At 34.7% G+C, this 22,097-nt stretch overlaps 1 protein-coding gene across 3 annotated transcripts; it reads left to right on the forward strand.

The window, feature by feature from the left end:
• Nucleotides 1-599: 599 nt before the first annotated feature.
• Nucleotides 600-21,331, forward strand: LOC25483349 (structural maintenance of chromosomes protein 3). 3 transcript variants are annotated; one of them, XM_024776405.2, is made up of 30 exons: nucleotides 600-706; nucleotides 1,526-1,562; nucleotides 1,960-2,035; nucleotides 3,086-3,124; nucleotides 3,257-3,324; nucleotides 3,435-3,506; nucleotides 5,465-5,544; nucleotides 5,683-5,761; nucleotides 5,865-5,982; nucleotides 6,103-6,278; nucleotides 7,615-7,860; nucleotides 7,956-8,077; nucleotides 8,374-8,518; nucleotides 10,047-10,219; nucleotides 10,342-10,441; nucleotides 10,784-10,920; nucleotides 11,135-11,336; nucleotides 13,289-13,376; nucleotides 13,461-13,610; nucleotides 14,414-14,565; nucleotides 14,686-14,877; nucleotides 14,962-15,145; nucleotides 15,231-15,301; nucleotides 15,372-15,523; nucleotides 16,111-16,279; nucleotides 16,692-16,838; nucleotides 18,217-18,312; nucleotides 18,645-18,819; nucleotides 19,414-19,605; nucleotides 21,004-21,331. In XM_024776405.2, exons 2-29 carry the CDS (start codon nucleotides 1,548-1,550, stop codon nucleotides 19,602-19,604), a joined length of 3,615 nt encoding a protein of 1,204 aa, XP_024632173.2. In that variant the 5' UTR covers nucleotides 600-706; nucleotides 1,526-1,547; the 3' UTR covers nucleotide 19,605; nucleotides 21,004-21,331. The 3 variants fall into 3 exon arrangements, with proteins under 3 accessions (XP_024632173.2, XP_039691067.1, XP_013467478.2); XM_013612024.3 differs by lacking the exon at nucleotides 600-706 and adding an exon at nucleotides 926-944; XM_039835133.1 differs by lacking the exon at nucleotides 21,004-21,331 and having other exon boundaries at nucleotides 19,414-19,610.
• The last annotated feature ends 766 nt before the right edge of the window (nucleotides 21,332-22,097 follow it).

Below are 22,097 nucleotides of genomic sequence, written 5' to 3' on the forward strand. Positions count from 1 at the left end.
ACGATGTGTTTTTTGCTTTTAAAAAAATGAAGATGCAGCATACATACATATATAATATATTTGATTATTTTAGACAAACAAATAGATGGTGCGGTAGTTAAATTCCAAGTCGTCCCCTCTCATGTGTGCAGTTTGAATCCTAGCATACAATTTTTTCAAATTTTTATTTCTCTACAAAAATCAAAAGTCAATGTATTTCTTTCTTTAAATTGCTCTCATTTACTTAGGCTTTAATTACATTTAATGCATATTAAATCTAATAAATGACTAATTATGAAAAAAAAAACGTAAGATAAAAAATTAAACCGGATTGGATCAAAAAACCGGCCAAGTCACCGGTTTTAGCCGGTTTTTAACGAGTCTTACCGGTTTGAGCCGGTTTAATTACATGGCCGATCCGATAAAAGGCTCGAACCGACACACCCTCCGGTTCACGGTCGGACCGGTTCGACCGGCCGGTCCAGGTTTCAAAACTATGATAAAATTTATCTTTTTTCTTTTAGCAAAGAAATATAGATTCTTAATTTTAAAATACCCTATAATTTTTTTTTTAAAATTATTTATTATTATTAACTTAATTTAATTTTAATCCGTAACATATATCATAATTTGGTGCGAAAAAAATTGGGATAGACTCAATTGGGTCCGAGTCAATACAAATTCAAATTGCTTCAAACTCTATTCTGCTCAACTCTCTCTCTCTCTGGTAGGTTTTCTCTCAGTCGCTTTCAATTCTTCTTCTTTCATGCTTTCGAAATCGCTCTGCACTGTTTTTGTTTTTCTTTGTTTTGATTCTCAGTGAAAATCACTCACTTCGAAACCCTAAACCCTAAATCAATCTCTGAGATGGTTTTTACTTCAATTGCGTGTTACGCTGCTTGATTTCGATGCTAACATGTGAACGAACACTTCGTTCTACAGTTTCGATCATCATTTTTCATCACGTAATGTGTAATTTGATTTTACAAACAAAATTACTATTTCTGTGTCGTTTATGAGTTCAGTATTGCTTTGTTGGTTTTCTGAATTTGCTACATGCGCAGATTATGAAGGAAGCGATTTTTGAAATTTTTTGTGATTCTGATTTTTATTTTTTTTATTTGATGATTACATGTTCTTTATTGATTGCCATGAGTTTTCCATCTTTAGTAACTTAGTTGATTGCCACTGGTTTCCAATTCCATCCGTTGTTCTTCAATTGAAATTGAAATTGAATGTAATTGCATGTGTTTATACAGACTAAATGCTTTGTAAAGGAAAATGTTTGAATAATTCATTGTAGATTTGTAGTGGGATTGTGTTGTTTCATATTATGCATAAACAGTATGTCAATTTAAATCATTCTTCATTATATATAGTCAATTTAAATAATATATTTTATTTTATTTTATTTTATTTTGATGGCGGGATGGCGGCCACCCCAAACTTTTTTGTCTGGCTCCGCCGCTGCACGGGACAGTAAATTCTGATTTTATATTGTGAATTTCTGAATTATGAATTTTAACATATGATTTTATTTTTGTAGGGTTGGTTACGATAGTTTCAACATGTTCATTAAGCAGGTAATTTTGTTTAGAAGTTCTTTGATACATTTATTTATTTTTTCATTTGCATTTACTTTTGTTGTAATATACTCTGGTTGCTATTATAAGCAAAGATTACCTTTCAAATTATCATCATATAGAAAATTTCATAGGAATGGAAGGCAACAAGCTGCGCCACTAACCCTTTCTAGGTTCATTAAAAATTGGATGTATCTGGTTTATAATATAGACTAGATACATCAGTTATTCAACAAACCCGGCCAAATAATATTTGCTTATAATAGTGATAGAAGGAAGTAACATTTGGTTAAATAATTCTTCCATATTTTAAATTTTTTTCCTTCTTCGATGTCCTTTATATTCTTGCTTTTTTGGAGTTGGTTCCTTGCTAAATGGACTTGTATCTTTTTTTAAGGTTGTGATTGAAGGTTTCAAGAGTTATCGAGAGCAAATTGCCACAGAGGATTTCAGTCCTAAAGTTAACTGTGTTGGTAATAATTTTATTCAAAAGCTTTTAGATGATTTTGTGTTGATTCAGCATAATCCTTTGAAATGCATGATGTAGGAGTTTCATTTGTGACATGTCATGATGGAAGCTCAATAAAGTTTGAATTTGATACAATGTGAAATGAATTTAGTCAAGTTTCGTTTCAGTGCATTATAGCTTGTAGAAATCTAAGTGTTTTTTTTAATTACGAATGATATTTGTCAGCATAGTTTGTAAATAGTTGCAAATAGACATACATACAGTATTACTCTTTGTATAATGGAAACTTTTCCTATGGTATGATCCTATTCCGCAATTCTTCTTCTTTTTAAGGATGAAAGACAATTTTTATGAAAAGGAACAGATGCCCAAATGTTGACAGTATGGTAGTCTCAAGAGTAACAAGATGGAGAGAAACAGGAATACTCATTACAAAATCTTAGATGAATATGCCTAAAACAACCAGCTATCTTAGCACTAACCATAACACTGAGTTACCGCAAAATCTGCTGATTTCCATTAAGCGTTGCCATAAATTCTGCAAAGGCTTTGGAAAGCTGCCCCATGTAGATATAGTATCAGAACAATGTAGGAACCATTACTAGTATTGGTTGAGGCATGACCATGGTTTTATTAGAAAGTGCTTTATTAAGATTGTAATTCTGGAAAAAGTCATATGTTTTTGATTCTAATGAATGTTATTATCCCAAATCCAATCGAAAGACTCCCCTTTGGAACAAACCTTTGAATCCATTTCCTAACTTGGGCTACTGAAAGGAATTCTGTTTGGAAGATTAGTGAGATTAGGGTTTACTGAAAGAAGATTTACTAGCTTAACTATTTCTGTGAGGGGGGCTAGCGAAAAAGAGTCCTTTTTGGAAAGTACATCCTTTGTTCACTACATTCTCTTCATACTCTGATAATTCTTCCTTTTGTTTATTCCATCTAATTTAATGTGAAGTTGTCTCAAAATGTCATTTTGCATCTTTCCTGTTTCGGTCAAATTCATGTGTTCAGTGACATTAATAGTATCTGTTTGCTCATTTTTTTGCAGTTGGTGCTAATGGATCTGGTAAAACAAACTTTTTCCATGGTAAGAAAATCGCCATTTCCTGTGTCACTGTACTTATAACTTGACCAGATTTTACTCTTTGTGAAGTAGCTGAAACTGAATTGCTCATCTTGAATTTGACACTTGTTTTCCCTCCTTTTGTTTTGTATCTAGCCATTCGTTTTGTGTTAAGTGATCTCTTTCAAAACCTACGCAGTGAGGATAGGCATGCACTACTCCATGTATGACACAATTCACACCTCCTTTTATATTTTTACTTCTGTTTCCTACCCAGGCAGGGCTAATCAATTCTAGAATTTGACAAAGCTTAAATTTATTTTTCTCTCTACAGGAAGGGGCTGGACACCCGGTTTTATCTGCATTTGTGGAGATTGTGTTTGATAATTCGGACAATCGTATCCCGGTAATATTTTGAAAATAATAGTTTCATTTATATTAGTAGACAAGGAGGATGATTTTCCAATTTTTTTGAAGTTCCTTTGGTTTAATTACATTATAAAAAGACCACTTATGCATGTTTTGTTTTCTGCTTGAAAAAGAATAGAAATGCTATTTTCTTGTCTTGTTGGGTAATAGACGAATACTCTAATTTTCTGGAAATGATAAAATTGTATTAACATAAATTCTGGGGAAGAGTCCTCTGCAATGGTTGGAGCTTCCCTTCGATAGACAACTTTAAAAAGTCGTGTGTCTATGGAAGCATTGTTAGAGGAATTGGACCAAAATCAACCCATACTAACCTTACTTACTAAATCTTTGGATGGCCATTCATAGAACACCTCAAATACACCTCTAAAGTTCTATTAGTTACTTCCGATTGCCTATTTGTTTTGGGGATGATATGTTGAGCTATATTTCAACTTGGTCCCTGCCTTTTTAAACAACTCTTTCCAAAACAGCCTCATAAACTCATCATCTTTGTCTGAAATGATGGGACCAGGGAATCCTTGCAGCCTTGCTACTTCCTCAATGAAAACTTGAGCCACAACCGTAGAAATATATGGATGGCTCAGTGCAATGAAATGAACAACCTTGGATTGGACAGCCTGTTCACCACTACCAAAATAGAATCGTCGCCTCTTGATTTGGGCAGCACGGAGTTGGTTGCAGCTGCTCTGCTGGTTTAGGGGCCTGATACTTGTTTTGTTGGCAAATTGCACACTTTTCCACCAACTCTTCTATGTTTTTTCTCATTCCCTTTCAGTGGAACACATTAGCCGCCCTTTAAAATATCCTCAAAGCCCCTGAGTGTCCTCCCCAAGATGAGGAATGAAACTCCTATGATCAAAGGAATGCATGCTGATTTTTCTGGAAACACTTTTACCATTGTTCCCTCCTTCACGCCTCACTGTTCCTCCCTACTTGGGTTCCCAGGCCTATTATCCTTCTTTCTTTCTGATTTGGTACACATACTTGACTGGTCTATCATTGTGCGACTGGTCTATCATTGTGCGTAAATTGAATCCTGTTGCATGATTGCCATGGCAGGGAAAATGACTTTATCTAGAAATATTTTATAGATTATATTTGCAAAGATTCTGATTAGTCACCTTTTTTTTTCCTGGCTATAGTATTAGTTACGATATTAATCTCTACCTTTTTAAATGGTGGTTGATTGGATATTTATCCATTCTCACGCACTGATTTCTACACTTTGGGTTTTGTCAATCTATCAACATAAAGGATCTATAGGCTAAAAAGGAATCTGGATTTAGTTAACTGACAACTTGTGATGACTGGATGCATATTATTTCCATATTCCTCTTTTAATTATACATGCCATTTTTAACTCATCATTTTTCTATGTTGAAGTAATTTATTCTTATTCCATGCATGGATGTGCTTGGCATTGTTCTCTGGGGTTTTGATTGTACTCTTCCTTAAGTTGAGAAGTAATTTAATTAATGATATGGTTCTCTGGGTTGGTGAGAGTTTTTATTTGAAAAACATTCTGATACAATTTCATTTGTTCAGAACTTGCTTTATAATAAATATCCTTTTATCTAAGTTGTCTGAAAAATCTATCGATTGGTGCTTGGCGATGCATTTTTTACATTGCGCCCGAAGAGCTTGCATTTTACTTTATTATTCAAGTCCTTTATCTTTGACAACCACTTATTGCGATATTTGCACATGTACTTTATCTTGGTATCTATTTGTGGAGGTAGTCCTGATTGGGCACTTTGGACATATTATTTAAACACACACACATCAAAATGTATTTTACTTAATTCTTTAAAAAATAAATATTATTCAACTATTTTCTCTTTCCACTTTTTCTCATTATTGTATGTGTGCATAAAATTGATGTGTTGGGTATGTGTCAAAGTAAGTATTTTTCCTATTTGTGTCGGAGGATAGGTTGACAAAGAGGAAGTGCACTTACGCAGGACGATTGGTTTGAAAAAGGATGAATACTTTCTAGATGGAAAACACATCACGTGAGTGTAATAGATTAAGATATAGAGCACATACTGTACATTCATTTTTATATAAAATTGACGTTTTATCTTATGCCCTTTGGTTATTTGAGTAGTTATTTACCTATATCCTAAAGAAAGATGATAAATACTTTACAGGAAAACTGAAGTGATGAATTTACTAGAAAGTGCTGGGTTCTCTCGCTCAAATCCATATTATGTTGTGCAACAAGGAAAGGTATTGGTGCATGCTGATGGTGCTATTGTTTGGTCTTTTAGATTGTTATGTTGATAAACGTTGAAGCAATTACTAAACTTGCTGTTTTCTTGCTCTTGCCTAGATAGCATCCCTGACCTTGATGAAAGACTCTGAGCGATTGGATTTACTGAAGGAAATAGGTGGTACTAGAGTTTATGAGGAGAGGCGCCGTGAAAGTTTGAAAATAATGCAGGATACAGGCAAGTCTTTCAAACTCTATTTTTTTTATTTTTTTTATTTTTTATAATTTAAAATTTCTGAATTTTTATGTTTAATTTCATGTTATAGATGTTTTTATCATGTATTTTACTGTGAGACAGGTAACAAAAGAAAACAAATTATCCAAGTTGTACAGTATTTAGACGAGAGGTTGAAGGAACTAGACGAGGAGAAAGAGGAACTTAGAAAATATCAGCACCTTGACAAGCAGAGAAAATCCTTGGAATATGCCATATTTAGCAAAGAAGTTCAAGATGCTCAACAAAAGCTTGCAGAGGTTTTCTATATTAAAATGTTTTCACATTTATAATTATTTGAATGATATTTTTTACTGTGTTTTATTTTTGAACTTCTTTCTTGATGATTGGATTGTCTATTAAATCCATTTAGGTGATGATATGTTGTTTTTGTTAATTCTTGCTGTATGGTTCAAAATCAATGCTGAGATCAGATGGCAGATGTTATAGTATAAATCCTTATGAAGACCTTGTTTTTGTTTTCAATTAATATTTTGTTTGGGTGTAGCTAAATAGACAGTGGTAGATACTTAAGTACTTGAGATACCTCCAGCCGAATCACAGTTCTCAATTGTTAGTATCAAAGAGACTGGACAAACAAATGGGAAGGTTTTAATGATAACGATTCTGGAGTAAACCAGAAATATAATACATCAACTCAGTTCACTACCTACCATAATAATAACCGCCACCCATACATACAGGGATAAAATGCACATAACTGTCCTCCCATTCTATCTGTCTAATAAAATTAACTGTCCTAGCTGCTTAATAAAATAACTGCCGTACATACACATTACTGTCACCAGCAACTCCATTTTCTTTGGACATTAACTTTCCAAGGCCTTGTGCCGTAGACTGGTCTGTCATCAATTTGCTGAAAGGTGGAGGAAAGTAATGACCTTGGTAAAAGTAAAAGCCAAACAATGTTATTGATTAGGGATGGCGGACAATGGCTGAAGGCTAAAATTCCGACATTTTAAGTTTACGTTTCTGCTATAAAGTGCCATGGTGCTGCTGTCCGTCACAAATTGACCATCACGGTTGTTAAGAATTCCGGCATTTATAACACTTGAGTTCGATCGTGTAGCGAGTAAAATGTACTTGACATTATACTCATATTAATAGCAAATTAATGATCTTCCAACTTAGTTGACATCTCTAAATTTGTGATGTTTTGGAGAGACCAGACTACTTGGTTTTGCAGAGCAGGTTTTAGGGTAAGTCTTCCACCTCGTTCATACCCAAATCTTCTGCTCTTTAGTCTTCTAGCAGTTGGCTACTATGTCACTCCTCCCTTTCTCTATTGTAATTGTCTCTCATCTCTATTTCATCCTCGCCAATTCCCGATCAGCCTAACATCCTTGACTCCTTTTATCCCTACTAAGTGAACTAGGGTGAAATGCTCTCAAATATTCAATGCAATTATTTGCAGCTTTATAATTGTACACTCTAACTTTTTTTCGGTCTTCATAGATCAATAAAAAATTAGGATGCCAAATTTATATTGTTATAGTCTTCTAGACTTTTTTAATTCTGTTTTTACTATATTGAGTTTCTGATGCCTGAAGGTAGATTCTTGACTCCTTGTTTTAGATAGAACAAGCTCGGAACAAGGTCTCTGAAATATCAGCAAAGAAGTATAATGAGGTTCTTGATGCACAAGAGAAATCCAAAGATTTGGAGAATAATTTGAAAGATATAACAAAGGAACATCAAAACCTTATCAAAGAAAAAGAAGTTATTGAAAAGAAACGAACAACAGCATTAAAGAAGCGCACAGAGCTTGAGCTTGATGTCAAAGACTTACAAGGGAAGATCTCTGGAAATAGGCATGCCAAGGTATTATTCTAATGATGATATCATGTTATGAGTTCTATAGTTCTTTTGAATGGCGTATTTCTGTCATGATTTATCTTTGACCTACATGGTTTTAGGAAGAGGCTGCAGAACAGTTGGCAATACTTGAGAATAAAATACAAGGCTCGATGGATGAACTGAACAACATTAGTCCTTTATATGATAATCTAGTTCAGAAAGAAAAAGACATTACCAAGGGGTATGTTGTGGTTGTACTTGTCTACTGATATGTTTCAATAAGTTATAATGTATTTACCCCTCGTAGTGCATGCATTTTGACTTCCCGGTTTGTTTGTTACCTCTCTCTCTCTCTCTCTCTCTATATATATATATATATATATATATATATATATATATATATATATATCAGTGTTTCTCATTTAACAATAAAATTTGGAGTAGTTGGTATACTTAGAGAAATATGATTTATCTTTCACATATCTGTACAGCTTTTTTTATTTGAATCTTATTTCTTAAACAAATATTTATTGTTAGAATAATGGAACGCGAGAAGAAACTCAGTATACTTTATCAAAAGCAAGGACGCGCAACACAGTTTTCAAGTAAAGCTGCTCGTGATAAGTGGCTTCAAAAGGAGACTGATGATCTTGAACGTGTGCTCTCAACAAACACAACGCAGGCAAGGGTTCATTTAATGGCACAAGTATTCTGAATTATGGACAAAATACTGTTTTTTCCTTGACACATGGAATTATCAGTTTTTCATTAGGCTGTTGATTCGTTTTTATTTTTTTTATTTTTTTTATCAGTTTTTCATGAGGCTGTTGATCCGTTTTCTATTAAATTTTAGCTCAATAAACAGAAATGATATTTTTGAGCTCCATTGCATATACATTTTTCTGCATGATTAATATTATTAGAGAAATAAAAAAAGAAGTATAAGGTCAGAGGATATGATATCCCCCTGGAAGGAACTTCAACTTGCAATTACTATTATAAACAATATCATATAAGCCTATCAGTCACTCTAAATTCAATCGAGGAACCCGTGTAATATTGTTGTTGTCTGAAAGTCTGATCACCACCAAAATATGACAGTTTTTCCTAGAGGCATACAAAGTTACACTTTTATTCAAGACATATTCTACTTTATTGTTGAAAATTCCGCCTTAATTGCGGTCTGCCCCTAGTCGCCTAAATTGCGACCTTTGGTTAGCCTTCATTGCAGCCTCCAACACCTTCATTGTGTTGGCTTTGAGGGGGTGGATTTAATCCCACATCAGATAGATAGTACTCTTGAGAAGAATTTATAAAGAGGAGGCACTCCTCACCTTACAAGCCGGTTTTGTAAGGATGAGTTAGGCCCCAAATTTCAACATGGTATCAGAGCCTATCCTAGATCTATCATTGGATTTCCCGCATCGTCCACGCTTCAGGCCCATTGGGCCGGGCTGAAGCGTGAGGGGGTGTGTTGGAATTCCGCCTTTATTGCGGTCCGCTCCTAGTCCCACATCAGATAGATAAGACTCTCGAGTAGAGTTTATAAAGAGGAGGCACTCCTCACCTTACAAGCCGGTTTTGTAAGGATGAGTTAAGCCTCAAATTTCAACATTTATAGTCCACTTCCTCGTTGTGCTTCATTGCAATATTGATGTGTTTCCGGATACTGAGGGTCAGTTTGGTCTTGCTGTTGTTTATTAGAAGCAGCCTGTAGAAGCAAGTTATATGCCCTTGGGAATATATGTTTCAATGAAATCCTGTTTAATTTTTCAAGAATTTTTTATGTTTATTATTGTTTTAGAAACAAAAAGCAGAAGCCAGCTGCTGACTTTTGTTTTTGAAGTGTACTTTGCCTCTGATTGTGAAAAGCTGCGCTCATAAACTACTGCCAATTTCTTATAAGAGGCTTTTCAACACTCGGCCACCAGACTCTTAAAATTTGTTTCTTGCTCTTATAATGATTATAATGATTTTGCATATCAGTAAAAGTAAACTCTAACTCTGCTAAATGGAAGTTTTTATGTAGACTTAATAAGAATTGGGTTATATATACATAGACTTTTCATTTTTTCCTCACTTCCTAAACCCCGTGTTAGGTTCATAAATCTTATTGGCTGTTGAGCCATGTGATACTTGTGGTATTAAGATTGATATATTAAATTTTGTTGACTGAGTATTTTACGGGTAGTGGAACTTTTGTGCCACAGGAGAAAAAGCTGATGGAAGAAATTCAACGGCTTAATGATGAAATGCGTGGTTGCGATGAGAATATTCAGAGTCGTAAAGCAAATATTACTACTTTGGAATCTCTAATTGCTAAGTCACGTGAAAGGTTTAGTGATTATAAAGTAGAAAGAGACAGCCTTCAGGATAAGAAAAAGTTCGTATATCTTGTCTTTTCTGTGATGCGTACACATGTTTTTGATTTAATAGTCAATGAGATACTTCTTATGGTTTGATATTGTTTCATTATTGTTATCATCATCATCATCATCATCATAGGTCCTTATGGAGCAAAGAGAATGAACTTACTGCTGAAATTGATAAATTGAGAGCAGAAGTTGAGAAGGCTGAAAAGAATCTTGATCATGCGATTCCTGGTGTGAGTAGCATATCTTAAAAGCTTCTTTTAATGTGCTATTTTTCAATGCATAAAGGAAATAGAAAGATCTTGAGATTGATGGCAGTGAAGGACATCATCACTCTCTGATTTTGAATAAGATGTTTCAGGGTGTTTTTTGAGTGACGGAATTAGTTCTCTGTAATTATATAATGGTATTTGTGACTCAGTGTTTTGTTTATCTAATATTGAGAAATGTAGACTACTTAGCATTTGATAAGAGTGCCCGCTATTATTATCTGTCCAGTTCGGGGATGATCTGTCATGATGATGTTGGCATTATTACACACTCCCTTGTTTGATACTCTGTACTATAATATGCAGGATGTTAGAAGAGGGTTGAATTCAGTTCGGAAGATCTGCAAAACTCAGAACATTTCTGGAGTTCACGGTCCAATTATTGAGTTGCTGAACTGTGATGAAAAGTTTTTCACCGCAGTTGAAGTGACAGCAGGAAACAGGTATCCCTTCTTTGAATAAGTAGGCTTTACCACATGTTACATTCATAGGGTGTATTTTTGTTTTGGAAATGGGGGTGGGGTAGATTAGGTACATCCATAGCATGTAATTTACTTTTTTCATCTCTAGTATCTGTTTTTGGCCTGATCTCTTTATTGGTATTATAATTTTGCATATTTGCCTTGATTTCTTAATTTAACAAATTTGTTTTAACAGCTTATTTCATGTGGTTGTTGAAAATGATGACAAGTCAACCGAGATAATTAAACACCTTAATCAACAAAAAGGTGGGCGTGTTACATTTATTCCACTTAACAGAGTAAATGCTCCTCGCGTCACTTATCCACAGAGTTCCGATGTCATACCTCTTTTAAAGAAATTGAATTTTAAACATGACTACACTCCAGCATTCAGTCAGGTTAGCTTCTCCTCAACTGTTGTATTTTATTTACATATGGGTATATGGCAAGTTATCTTCAGGTGATATGTAGTGTTAAACGTAATTCTTAAATGGTTTATCTGGTTCCATTATAACTCTTAGAATTTGGGTTTGGCCCAACTCAGCCATGCAAAACTGGCTTGTAAGTTGAGAACTACCGACGACTTATAGGCCCCTAATCATTTCTCATCCAATGCGAGACTCTTTAACACACAGACCTCATGCCCAAGAAATCTAGAGTGTGACCTGAGTGGTCTGGTAGCAGGTGCAGGGATGGCTGTACTCATACAAATTTGGGGGCACATACCCCACTTTGTTGTATAAAAATATATACTATTATTTCTTCACACAAAAATACTATATATTCAAAAAACATATTGTATCTTTTGTGATTTTTATTTGTAGAGTTAAATGTGATGCCACCAATGACAAATACAACAGTTAAAAGAGTTTTTTTACTATAAATATCATAAAATTTGATATGAAATTATTTGGTATAGGAGGTCGCCGGGTCGGTTTTGTGTTTAGGTGATATGATGCTGTGATGTTTTAGACCTATCAGGTTGCTTGCATCATGCAATTTAGATAGCAGGTTATGTTAGGAAACATCGTTAATTTTTTTGATTTATTGTAGAGTGCAGGATGAGATGGAGATTTTGACTATTGTACATTTTTATTGGCTTCTATGCACACCTTCTATATTGTTGTGCGCTTAATAAATTTTCTCCTATAAAAAAACAAAATAAAATTTGGGAAATTGTTGAATGATTGTTTGTTTATTTTATAAAGAAATACTTTTTATAATATTGAAAATGAACACATATTCAATGCTTTTAGAATAAAATAACCTTAAAGAACAATTATGAGTATTGCCCTCACTGGTTAATTATTTTGGATCCTTCATTGATCAGGCGACCCATCGAATCTTGGATAGACTGATACCATCTTAGAATTTGGGATGAGCCTAACTCAACCCTACAAAACTGCTTTTAAGGCGAGGAGAGGACTACCTCGAACTTAGAAACATATTGTCAGGCCATATCTCATCCAATGTGGGACTCTTAACAATAACATAATAAAATTGATGCAAGTTGAGCAGCATGTTGAGTTAGGACAGTGTGACATGAATGGATTATTGTTTTATTTAGGGGTTATTATGATTAATTAAAGGGTAGTTTTGTAAGTTTCATTTAATTATTTTTAAACAAAAATATCAAAACCCCTTCTGTTTCCTGTAAACTGCTGGTTTGTACATCTTAGGTTTTTATATTGTGCCTAACTCTTCCTTATAAAACCGGTTGTAATGTAAGATGTGCCTCTCTTTACTAACTCTTTAAAGGTCTTATCTCTTTTCAATGCGGGACATTTGAGTTTTGTTCAATATACCTCCTCCTCATGCTTAGCACTATTAGCTTGATGCTTGGATAATTCTATCTTAGGTTTATATATTTGACCTTAGTCTTCCTTACAAAACCGATTTGTTAGGTGAGGGGTGCCTCTCTTTATAAGTCCTCTCTATGCTTTATCCCTTTTCAATGTCGGATTTGGGTTTTCCCTAACAGTCCAAAAGTGGGTACTAACTAAAAACCTGAAGACTACTTTAGGTATAGAGTGATATGACTCAAACTTAAACGCACTACATTAATAATGGCTTAAGTATGTTTGTAGTTAGTCCCCCAAAAGTGGGTTTTTAGAAAGCATATTTTGGGGGACTAACTACAAACATACTTAAGCCATTATTAATGTAGTGCGTTTAAGTTTGAGTCATATCACTCTATACCTAAAGTAGTCTTCAGGTTTTTCAAGGGAATGCTCTTCCAAGAGGAGCACTTCAAACCTAAATATTACTTAGTCTACATCAGCGATGTCATCCTCTTCGTTATAAAGTTGCATTAGATGTTCCATGACATCAGTTATGATATTTCTATTAGGTATTTGCTAGAACAGTTATCTGCAAGAATCTGGATGTGGCTTCAAAGGTAGCTCGTACCAATGGTTTGGACTGCATAACACTGGAAGGTTTGCTTAGCTCTTTGCTTGTGTCTGCATATTGTAGATGGTCTATTGTTTTGTCCTGACAAATTGTTGTCTGTCTCTATACAGGTGATCAAGTAAGCAAAAAAGGTAGTATGACCGGAGGATTTTATGATCACAGACGATCAAGACTGAAGTTTATGAATACCATTAAGCAGAATGCTGACAGTATCCACGTTAAGGAGGAGGAATTGGAGAAAGTTAAATTTGAGATACAAGATATCCTTTAATATTAGTAAATAAACACTTTGTACATTCTCCATTTTTTTGGGTAAGAACTCATTATTTATAAACGACATATAATGAAACTAAGCAAACAAAGTAAATCCGGAGGACCTTGATTACCATAAAATGTTTGAAAGAAATAGCTCTAAGAATGAGAAGAAAAACCATTTGGCAATGTGTACCCAGCAGTCATATTTACTTTTTGCTTTTGATTTTTTCTGGTTATGTTATAATACGTGTTTTGGCAGTATAGAGGGAGATGATATTGTTTTTCTATAATTTTCTGTGATTAACTGCAACTCTTACAGACAGTGATTTCGTTATGGTTTGACCATTATTTTTTTCTGGTATCTTGGACATATTCATGATGCTGTCTTTAAACAAAATTTTTTATGATTAAGATGCACTTTCTTGATAGAATTGTTTTATTAGAAATGTGGCAAGCTGAGTTGAAGGAAATACAAGGTTCTTGATAGAATTTCTTGATAGAATCGCTTTTCGTTATGTTGTTACTGCACTTTGTTCGTTACTGAAATTCTGCGTTTCTTTTTGACCCCTAGTATAGGGTTTGCTACATCTGTTTCATTCATTGATGATGATTGATTTTACTTTTAGATTATTCCTTGTTTTGTCTTGTACTAATTTTTTTTGGTAAGAGCCGCTTGATTTGTTTATGACGTGGTAACATTAAGTACCACATATCCATTAGTTTTGTGATTCATTCTGTGATGCCTATTTTATTCCTTGCCGAAAAAACATTTTCCCCTATGGTTTTGTTTTCACTGAACTGGTCTCACAGATAGATCAAAAGATTAATGATCTTGTTACCGAGCAGCAGAAGGTTGATGCTCAATGCGCTCATAGCAAATCAGAGATAGAAGAGCTTAAACGGGACATTGCTAATTCTAATAAACAGAAGCCATTATTCTCTAAAGCACTTGCCAAGAAGGTATCATTGAATTTCTCAGATTCTACTCAATTACCACTCATGAGCTTCCTTTCTATTGGTAGTTGCTTGTGAGATTGTTCACTGCTAATTGCTTTTTATCTTTTCCGAAATAACTTGTAGGAGAAATCACTTGAAGATGTTCAGAATCAGATTGAACAGCTTAAGGGTAGCATTGCTACGAAAAAAGCTGAGATGGGCACAGAGCTCATTGATCATTTAACACCTGAGGAAAAAAAGCTTTTGTCTGATTTGAACCCTGAAATCAAAGACCTTAAAGAGAAGCTTGTTGCTTGCAAGACTGATCGCATTGAGGTTATTGAGTGAATTATATTGATGTTCATAATATGTATAGGGCTATCTATTCTATTGTCTCCATTTTAACTTCAAATTTTGCAGAGTGAAGCACGGAAAGCAGAGCTGGAAACTAATCTAACCACTAATCTTAGGAGAAGAAAACAAGAGCTGGAGGCTGTGATATCATCTGATGATGATGAGTCTATGGTTGCTGATGCCAATTCCAAGAGGGAGGAACTTAATGATGCAAAAGTATTGGTTGATGATACATTAGATCAGCTTAAAAGTGAGAACGTCAGCCAATGTTGTCTTATATCTATATCTTGAAGTTCAAATTGTCACTCCTTGTTTGACCAAAATTTCTTCTTCAGGAGTTTCTGATAGTATAAATAATCGAAACAAGCAAATTGCAAAGATCAAAGATGAAATTAATAAATTGAAGGTATTATTCTTTTAAATTGTTCAATGGTTACGTGTTGTTGGTCCTTAATGATGAAGTTATTTGGCTGCAGTCTATGGAGGAGGAGTATAATAGAAGACATCAGGAAGAAGCTAAAGAATTAGAGCAATTGCTGGGTAGAAAAAGTGAATTTTCTGCTAAAGAAGAAAAGTATACCAAGAAAATAAAGGAACTTGGCCCATTGACATCAGATGCTTTTGAGTCGTAAGTTTTGCCTAGCAGCTTACTTTTACTTATTTTTTTTAGAGGGATAGGATAAAAGATGAATTATATTCTGAAAATAAATGAAATGACAGTTAAATTATAGAGAGCACTTAAGCACATCGTTTTCTTCACGGAGGTTATCACTTTATGTAAACTTCCAAGTAGCAACATTTCATTCTCACTTCAAAGTTGACAGCGTCTGCTTCCTAAGAAAGCCTTGTGCCTTGCAAATACTCCAAACTTCTCTGCAAAGTCACATTTTCCTGAAAATCATATTCCTTTCTACTCAAGCGTCATTTAAATATGGCATGGCTAATCCTTGCACTTATGTAGACAGAAGTTTTATTTAAAAAAAAAAGGCCAAGAGCATTCTCTACTTGTTATCCATCTATTGGTTGTGTTTTATATTTTTCAATGAATATTTTCGGTCTAGATTTTGTGATAAACTTGATCGTGTTGCCTTGATATTTTAAATGTTTCATCAAGAGATGTGGTTTATGGTTTCTACATTATAGTTTACCTTTTTCTCTGCAGTGTGGTTTTTGCCAATTTTATTTGACTCTTCCTTTTTTCATCGGACATGATAGGTTCAAACGGAGGAGTATTAAAGATTTGCAAAAAATGCTGCACAGGTGCAATGATGAATTGCAACAGTTTAGTCATGTCAACAAGAAAGCACTCGATCAGTACATAAATTTTACAGAACAAAGAGAAGAACTTCAGAAAAGACAAGCTGAACTTGATGCAGGAGATGAGGTATACTGTCATTCCAGTATAGGAAGTTCTTCATAATTGTTTCCAAAGATACAAAAAAGTCTTCAATGGCCAATTTTGCCTGACAAGTATTGCTGGTTCTGCACTTTATCATCTAAAGGTTTTCGAACAAATGATTTTTCATGGCTGTGAATGCTGTTGCAGTTTATGTGTCTATGAAGTCGTCTTGTTGAATATTCACCTGCATGTGGAATGACCTATATTTGTGATATTCTTTTGATTGAGTTTCCATTTTTTGATGTATCATGCCCTGTAATGTAGTTTTAATGTGATTTTTGGTTTTAAGTTTGGGTTTGAGTGTAGGACTGATTCAATTCCAACTTTTGCATTTGTGATTGTATTGTATACAACATTGCTAATTTTTTTTGACTTTTTTGCCGTTAAATAATTGCAGAAAATCAGAGAGCTAATATCAAGTCTAGATCAACGGAAGGATGAATCAATAGAGCGCACTTTCAAAGGTGTTGCTAGGCATTTCCGAGAAGTATTCTCTGAACTTGTACAGGGGGGCCATGGTCATCTGGTTATGATGAAGAAGAAGGTTTGTTGCTAGTAATTAATGTCTTAGCTTCTCCCATCAATTTTTGTGATTGCATTGGATAGAGAAAGGTGATGCTTAATAGTTTGTTTGTTATATGTGTTGTGTGTTGTATAATTGTTCAAAATAATATAGCAACAGAGAATTATTATTTCAGTAGAAGAGCACTCCTTTTATAGGAGAAACACTTAAATGTCAACTTCTCAAATTTAGGAGTGATATATTCAACAATAAAAATAAATTTCCATCATGCCTACTTTCTTATTAGATGCTCAAGTGTCAGCCTTGCTAAATTCTAAGTTAAATGCCATCTTTTAGTTGATTTTAAGGCAAAATGGACGAGCATAAAATTACGGAGTCAATTTTTCATTTATAAAGTGACGATCAACTTCAATATGCTTTGTCATGCTGGATGACATTCTGGGCTATGCTTATTGCGGTTTTCACATTACAACTTCAACAGGAGTTCTAGCATCATCTTTTGTTCCTTTAGGACTATATATATCCATAGGCCCTTACAAATTCCCTGGGCCATTGCTCTAAACCCGGCTTTCGTGCTACTTCTGGCAACCGATCTTTGTTTCTTGCTTCTCCAACTTACCAAGTTTCCCTACACGAAGGTACAATAACATAAAGAAGACTTCCTATCTTTTACAGAACCCTTCCAGTCTATATTAGTAAAAATAGCCACATTCTTATCATTGGTTTTTTCAAAGAATAGACCCTTTTCTGGGGTAGCTTTTACGTATCTCAATTCTATACAGCCTCAAGATGATTTTCATGAGAGTGCATAAACTGACTGACAACACAGACGGGTAAGGCAATATCAGGACGGGTATGGGCCAAGTATACCAATTTTCCAACCAACTTCTAGTATCTCCCAATATCAACATTTCTTTTTTCATTAAGTTTTGCATTTGGGATCCATAGGAGTATTGGCTAGCCTTCATTTCAATCACTCATTCTGGTTTCCTGCAAGAGGTCAAGAGTGTAATTTCAATGAGAAACTAATATTCCTTTCTATATATAGTCTCTTCCATGCCAGGAAAGAGAGCCTTTTATTGGAGGAATACATAATGTCAACTCCTCAAATTAATGAGTGATATAATCGTAAAATGAAAACTGTTATCAATAATTTAGACTAAGAATATTCTAGTATTCTTCGAGATTTGTTTTTCTTCACATCGTTAAATTTGTATGCTTTCATGTCAAAACTGTTTTCTTGCTTCTGTTTGCATGTGGCGTTTGATTATTGAGTTATTTCCATGTATTTACACAATGTGGCGTTTGTGAGAGTAATCTCCAAGAGATAAATTGATGTTTTACCTTCGTTACTGTAACTCATGCAAATGATATTTCTATATTTTATTTCCTCTCTTAGGATGGTGATCACGATGATGATGATCAAGACGAGGATGGTCCTCGGGAACCAAATCCAGAGGGGAGAGTAGAAAAGTACATTGGAGTGAAAGTGAAGGCAAGCGTATTTGATTTTTACATTTTATTTTTATTTATGTAATGTATGTACAACCTTTTGAATGTTTAAAGTCAGAAAACGGCATGGTGTGTAGAATATTAATGTTCATGTCTTGAGATATATTTAGTTATTTTGTTTTCTTGTTGGCATTTAGAGATGAATTACATTCAATTGGCAGCACAGTAAAAAAAAAAAAAGAAAAATTTGATATCATTAAACAAAGACGTGTCCTGTTTTCTGACCCTTAACTGTTCTGTCTACCACATTTTGGTTGGGGATTTGGGTTTCTTCAGTGGCTCTTCATTAATCCTAGACATGTTTATACCTTGCAGGTTTCTTTTACTGGACAAGGGGAAACACAGTCCATGAAACAGCTATCGGGAGGTCAAAAAACTGTTGTTGCCCTTACACTTATCTTTGCCATACAGAGATGTGATCCAGCACCCTTTTATCTATTTGACGAGATTGATGCAGCGTTGGATCCTCAGTACAGAACTGCTGTTGGAAGTATCCATTTTATCATTGTGGGTGCTATTTGTCATGCCCAATGTCTGTTCTTGCATTATTCCATCTGCATGCTGCACCTGCCACTTCATATAATGTTGCATTGCATATTAGAGGTGAAGGTTTCAGTTGCACGTAGAGGATCTTTGACCATTGGAATATATAAACCTTATGGTTCCTTATCATTGAACATGCAACCCATACTCGGTTTGTGTTCTTTTCCTCAGCTATTGCTAACTAAATTCCTCATAGCATGAGTTATTTTGTTGCATTTAGTACTTCTGTTAGGAACACATGCACATTAAAAGAGACAACTGTGCAAGAGAAAAATATATAATTTCAAGTAAGTTTCAAGAAGCAAGCTACACAAGGCTTGAATAGAGAAATACTTACAGAAATGGTATGTGACATGATATATGGTAGGGTATTAAGTGTCATTTGGTCCATGTCAGTGGTAAAAAACATTTGTTATTGTTTATTTATTACTGTTAGGTGGACTTGTGATATTAGAAATCTGTTCATGGTTGTGATACTCTTTAGTAACATCTAGATTTCCTTTTATACTCTCGTTCCTTTGGGGATCCTTGACTTTAATAGACATGATACGGCGCCTGGCAGACATAGCAAACACTCAATTTATCACGACAACATTCCGTCCAGAGCTAGTGAAAGTTGCCGACAAGATATATGGAGTGACTCACAAAAACAGGGTCAGCCGTGTTAATGTTATATCCGAAAATGATGCTCTAGAGTTCATTAATCAGGATCAGACACAAAATGCTGAATAAGGTAAACACTAAACACTATAACTTCACTATTTCTCTTTCCGATGTTTATGACTGTGATGAATGCTCGTCACTCTTATTTGGGGCTAGACAAAGTGGAAGAAACTCGTATTCTTGTGGTAGACAAACTGAACTCTTAATTTTTCTGGAAAAATGATAAACTGTGTTAGAATTACGCCATTGATGAATGTTAGGGAAAAATGTTAATCCCTAGGCTGGTATGACAGCTATCTAAAGCTTGCAAAGCAAGATAATACTAGTATCTCTAAACTACTTACAAGGCTTTATAAACTAAATTGTTTATTTTTTATTTTTGGGGTAACAAACTGAATTGGTATGAACTTATTATTTCCATTTTTAAAATTTATCACACCATTTTAGTCAAATACATATTTATGTTCAACGTCTGTTTATGGGGAGCCCCTAATATGGACCCTTATTTTTAGGGTCTACCCATAGTCCTTTGTAAATGACCTGCAATAGCGGGTAATTACACTTCCACTCCAGTATAAATTTGGTACAATTCACCTTTCTGTTATTTTGCCATCCGTTTCAAGTCTAACAGGAAGAACAACTTCCGCACAGAATGTAACAACCACATAATGCTTCAACCTCTTAGTTAAAAACTCGAACCGGTTTAAGAAATCCAGATTAAAAGAAAAATGGTTTGCTCTGAAATGCTTGATCCATCGCGACAGCTGATTCAAAACCACAGCTTCACGACGTTTTCTCTGCATAACATCCCAGGTCCTCCATGGAGCCATTAATTTTGTTCCAGTTAACAAACTTGACTTCGGGTTCTGTATGAAAGTGATTATCATGGAGATGTTATGCGGAGAGCGTGAGAGCGTTAATAGTTGCAATCACGGTAGCGGCGTTTGCCCTTTTTCTCGAAAAATGGATTGAAGCTTTTCTTTTGAGACCTTATTCAAATGCTAGAGTTGCAATGGAATCTCAGTTCGACTTAATGGCTATGTTAAATTGTTGAATTCGAATTTAAGCTTTTGAGACCATTTTGGATGGCTATGTTAAATTGTTGAATTCGAATTTAAGCTTTTGTTGAATGATGAAATTAAAGTTGTGGAATCAAGGATTGAGCTTGTTGTGAATTAGATGATTCGCTTGTTTTGATTGCAAAAGCTCACTCACATTAAAGATTCATATGGAGGCCATCCATGTAAATTGAGAAGGAAGTGTGTTTACCCACTATTGCAAGTCATTTAGCAAGGACCATGGGTGGGTCCTAAAAAAAAGGGTCCATATTAGGGGCTCCCCGGTTTATGAATTGTTGTTATTTATTATAAAGAAAAGTTAATATTTAATTTATTTGGTTTATATTTATATTTCTTGCCTTCCCTTTTAATAATATCATTTTTTCTCATTATCTCTCATGTATTATTAGGTGTACTATTCGCATGGTCCGACCTATATCAGCTCTCCAACCTAGTTGTCAAACTCTCCAACCTGCTCTTTTGTGAACTGCTGCTACCATAACATAGGCCTTAGTATCAGAAGTTTGATAACCCTTCATTAATTTTTGTAAATCCTTTTTAATATCTTCTGCTTACCGTGATAACCGTAGATCCATGGAGAAGATCAGGGTCTGTATATTTTATTTGACTCCGTTTCATTTGAAAAAATGTAACGGTTGTTCGATGTTTGATTTGATGTGTTTAGGGCGAAAAAAATGACAGGATAAAAGAAAATATTAACACTTTTTTAACACCTTTGATTGATTAAAAAGCCAGCGACTCCTATGTACAACGTAAAATATTTTACGAGAATTCCGCAAATTGTTCAACCACACCGACTTTGACTCTCCTTCAAAGAAGTCTTACCCATCCTCTAACCGAACCTGATTCGCTCAAATCTCCATCACTTTAGCCTCTCCCTCCTTTCTCTCATCGTAAACACGAGCTCCTCAGGCTTCAACGACCACCAAAGTGTTCAATTTACCTTGAAATGGTTTGCCGTCGTTGGACGAGCATCCATGAAATGTTAGAGATCCTCGACTGCAGAGCAGTCTTTGCTACCCGTCACCATATACCATCAATCAAATTAAATATTAAGATAAACAATCAAACTGTCACGTGGGTCTCCAAAAATCACAATCCTTAACAATATATAATTTGCAATATGAAGATTAATTGATTTATTATTTACAGCCTTTGAAATCTCCTTTCTGAGATCAGTTTTAGACAATTAATTAATAATCTAATCAAACAATAAGGGAGGCTATGGAAGGAGTTACTAAGGTGATGAGATGCAATGGTAAATAGCAAATGAATAGGCAGATGAAATCGCCTTCTTCACAGAAGACACTCAACAAGCGTGTGATTTTAGTAGACACATCATTCGCGAGTTGTTCGTGGTTGTTTTTGTTGCAGGCTCGCAGCATTTTTCTAAAATATATGTTGACATCAATCATTAAATATAGGGTTAAATATGTTTTTGGTCCCTATAAATATACCAACTTTTCGTTTTAGTCCCTCTAAA

This window comes from Medicago truncatula, chromosome 1 (genome assembly GCF_003473485.1).
Source record: "Medicago truncatula cultivar Jemalong A17 chromosome 1, MtrunA17r5.0-ANR, whole genome shotgun sequence".
NCBI lineage: Eukaryota > Viridiplantae > Streptophyta > Magnoliopsida > Fabales > Fabaceae > Medicago > Medicago truncatula.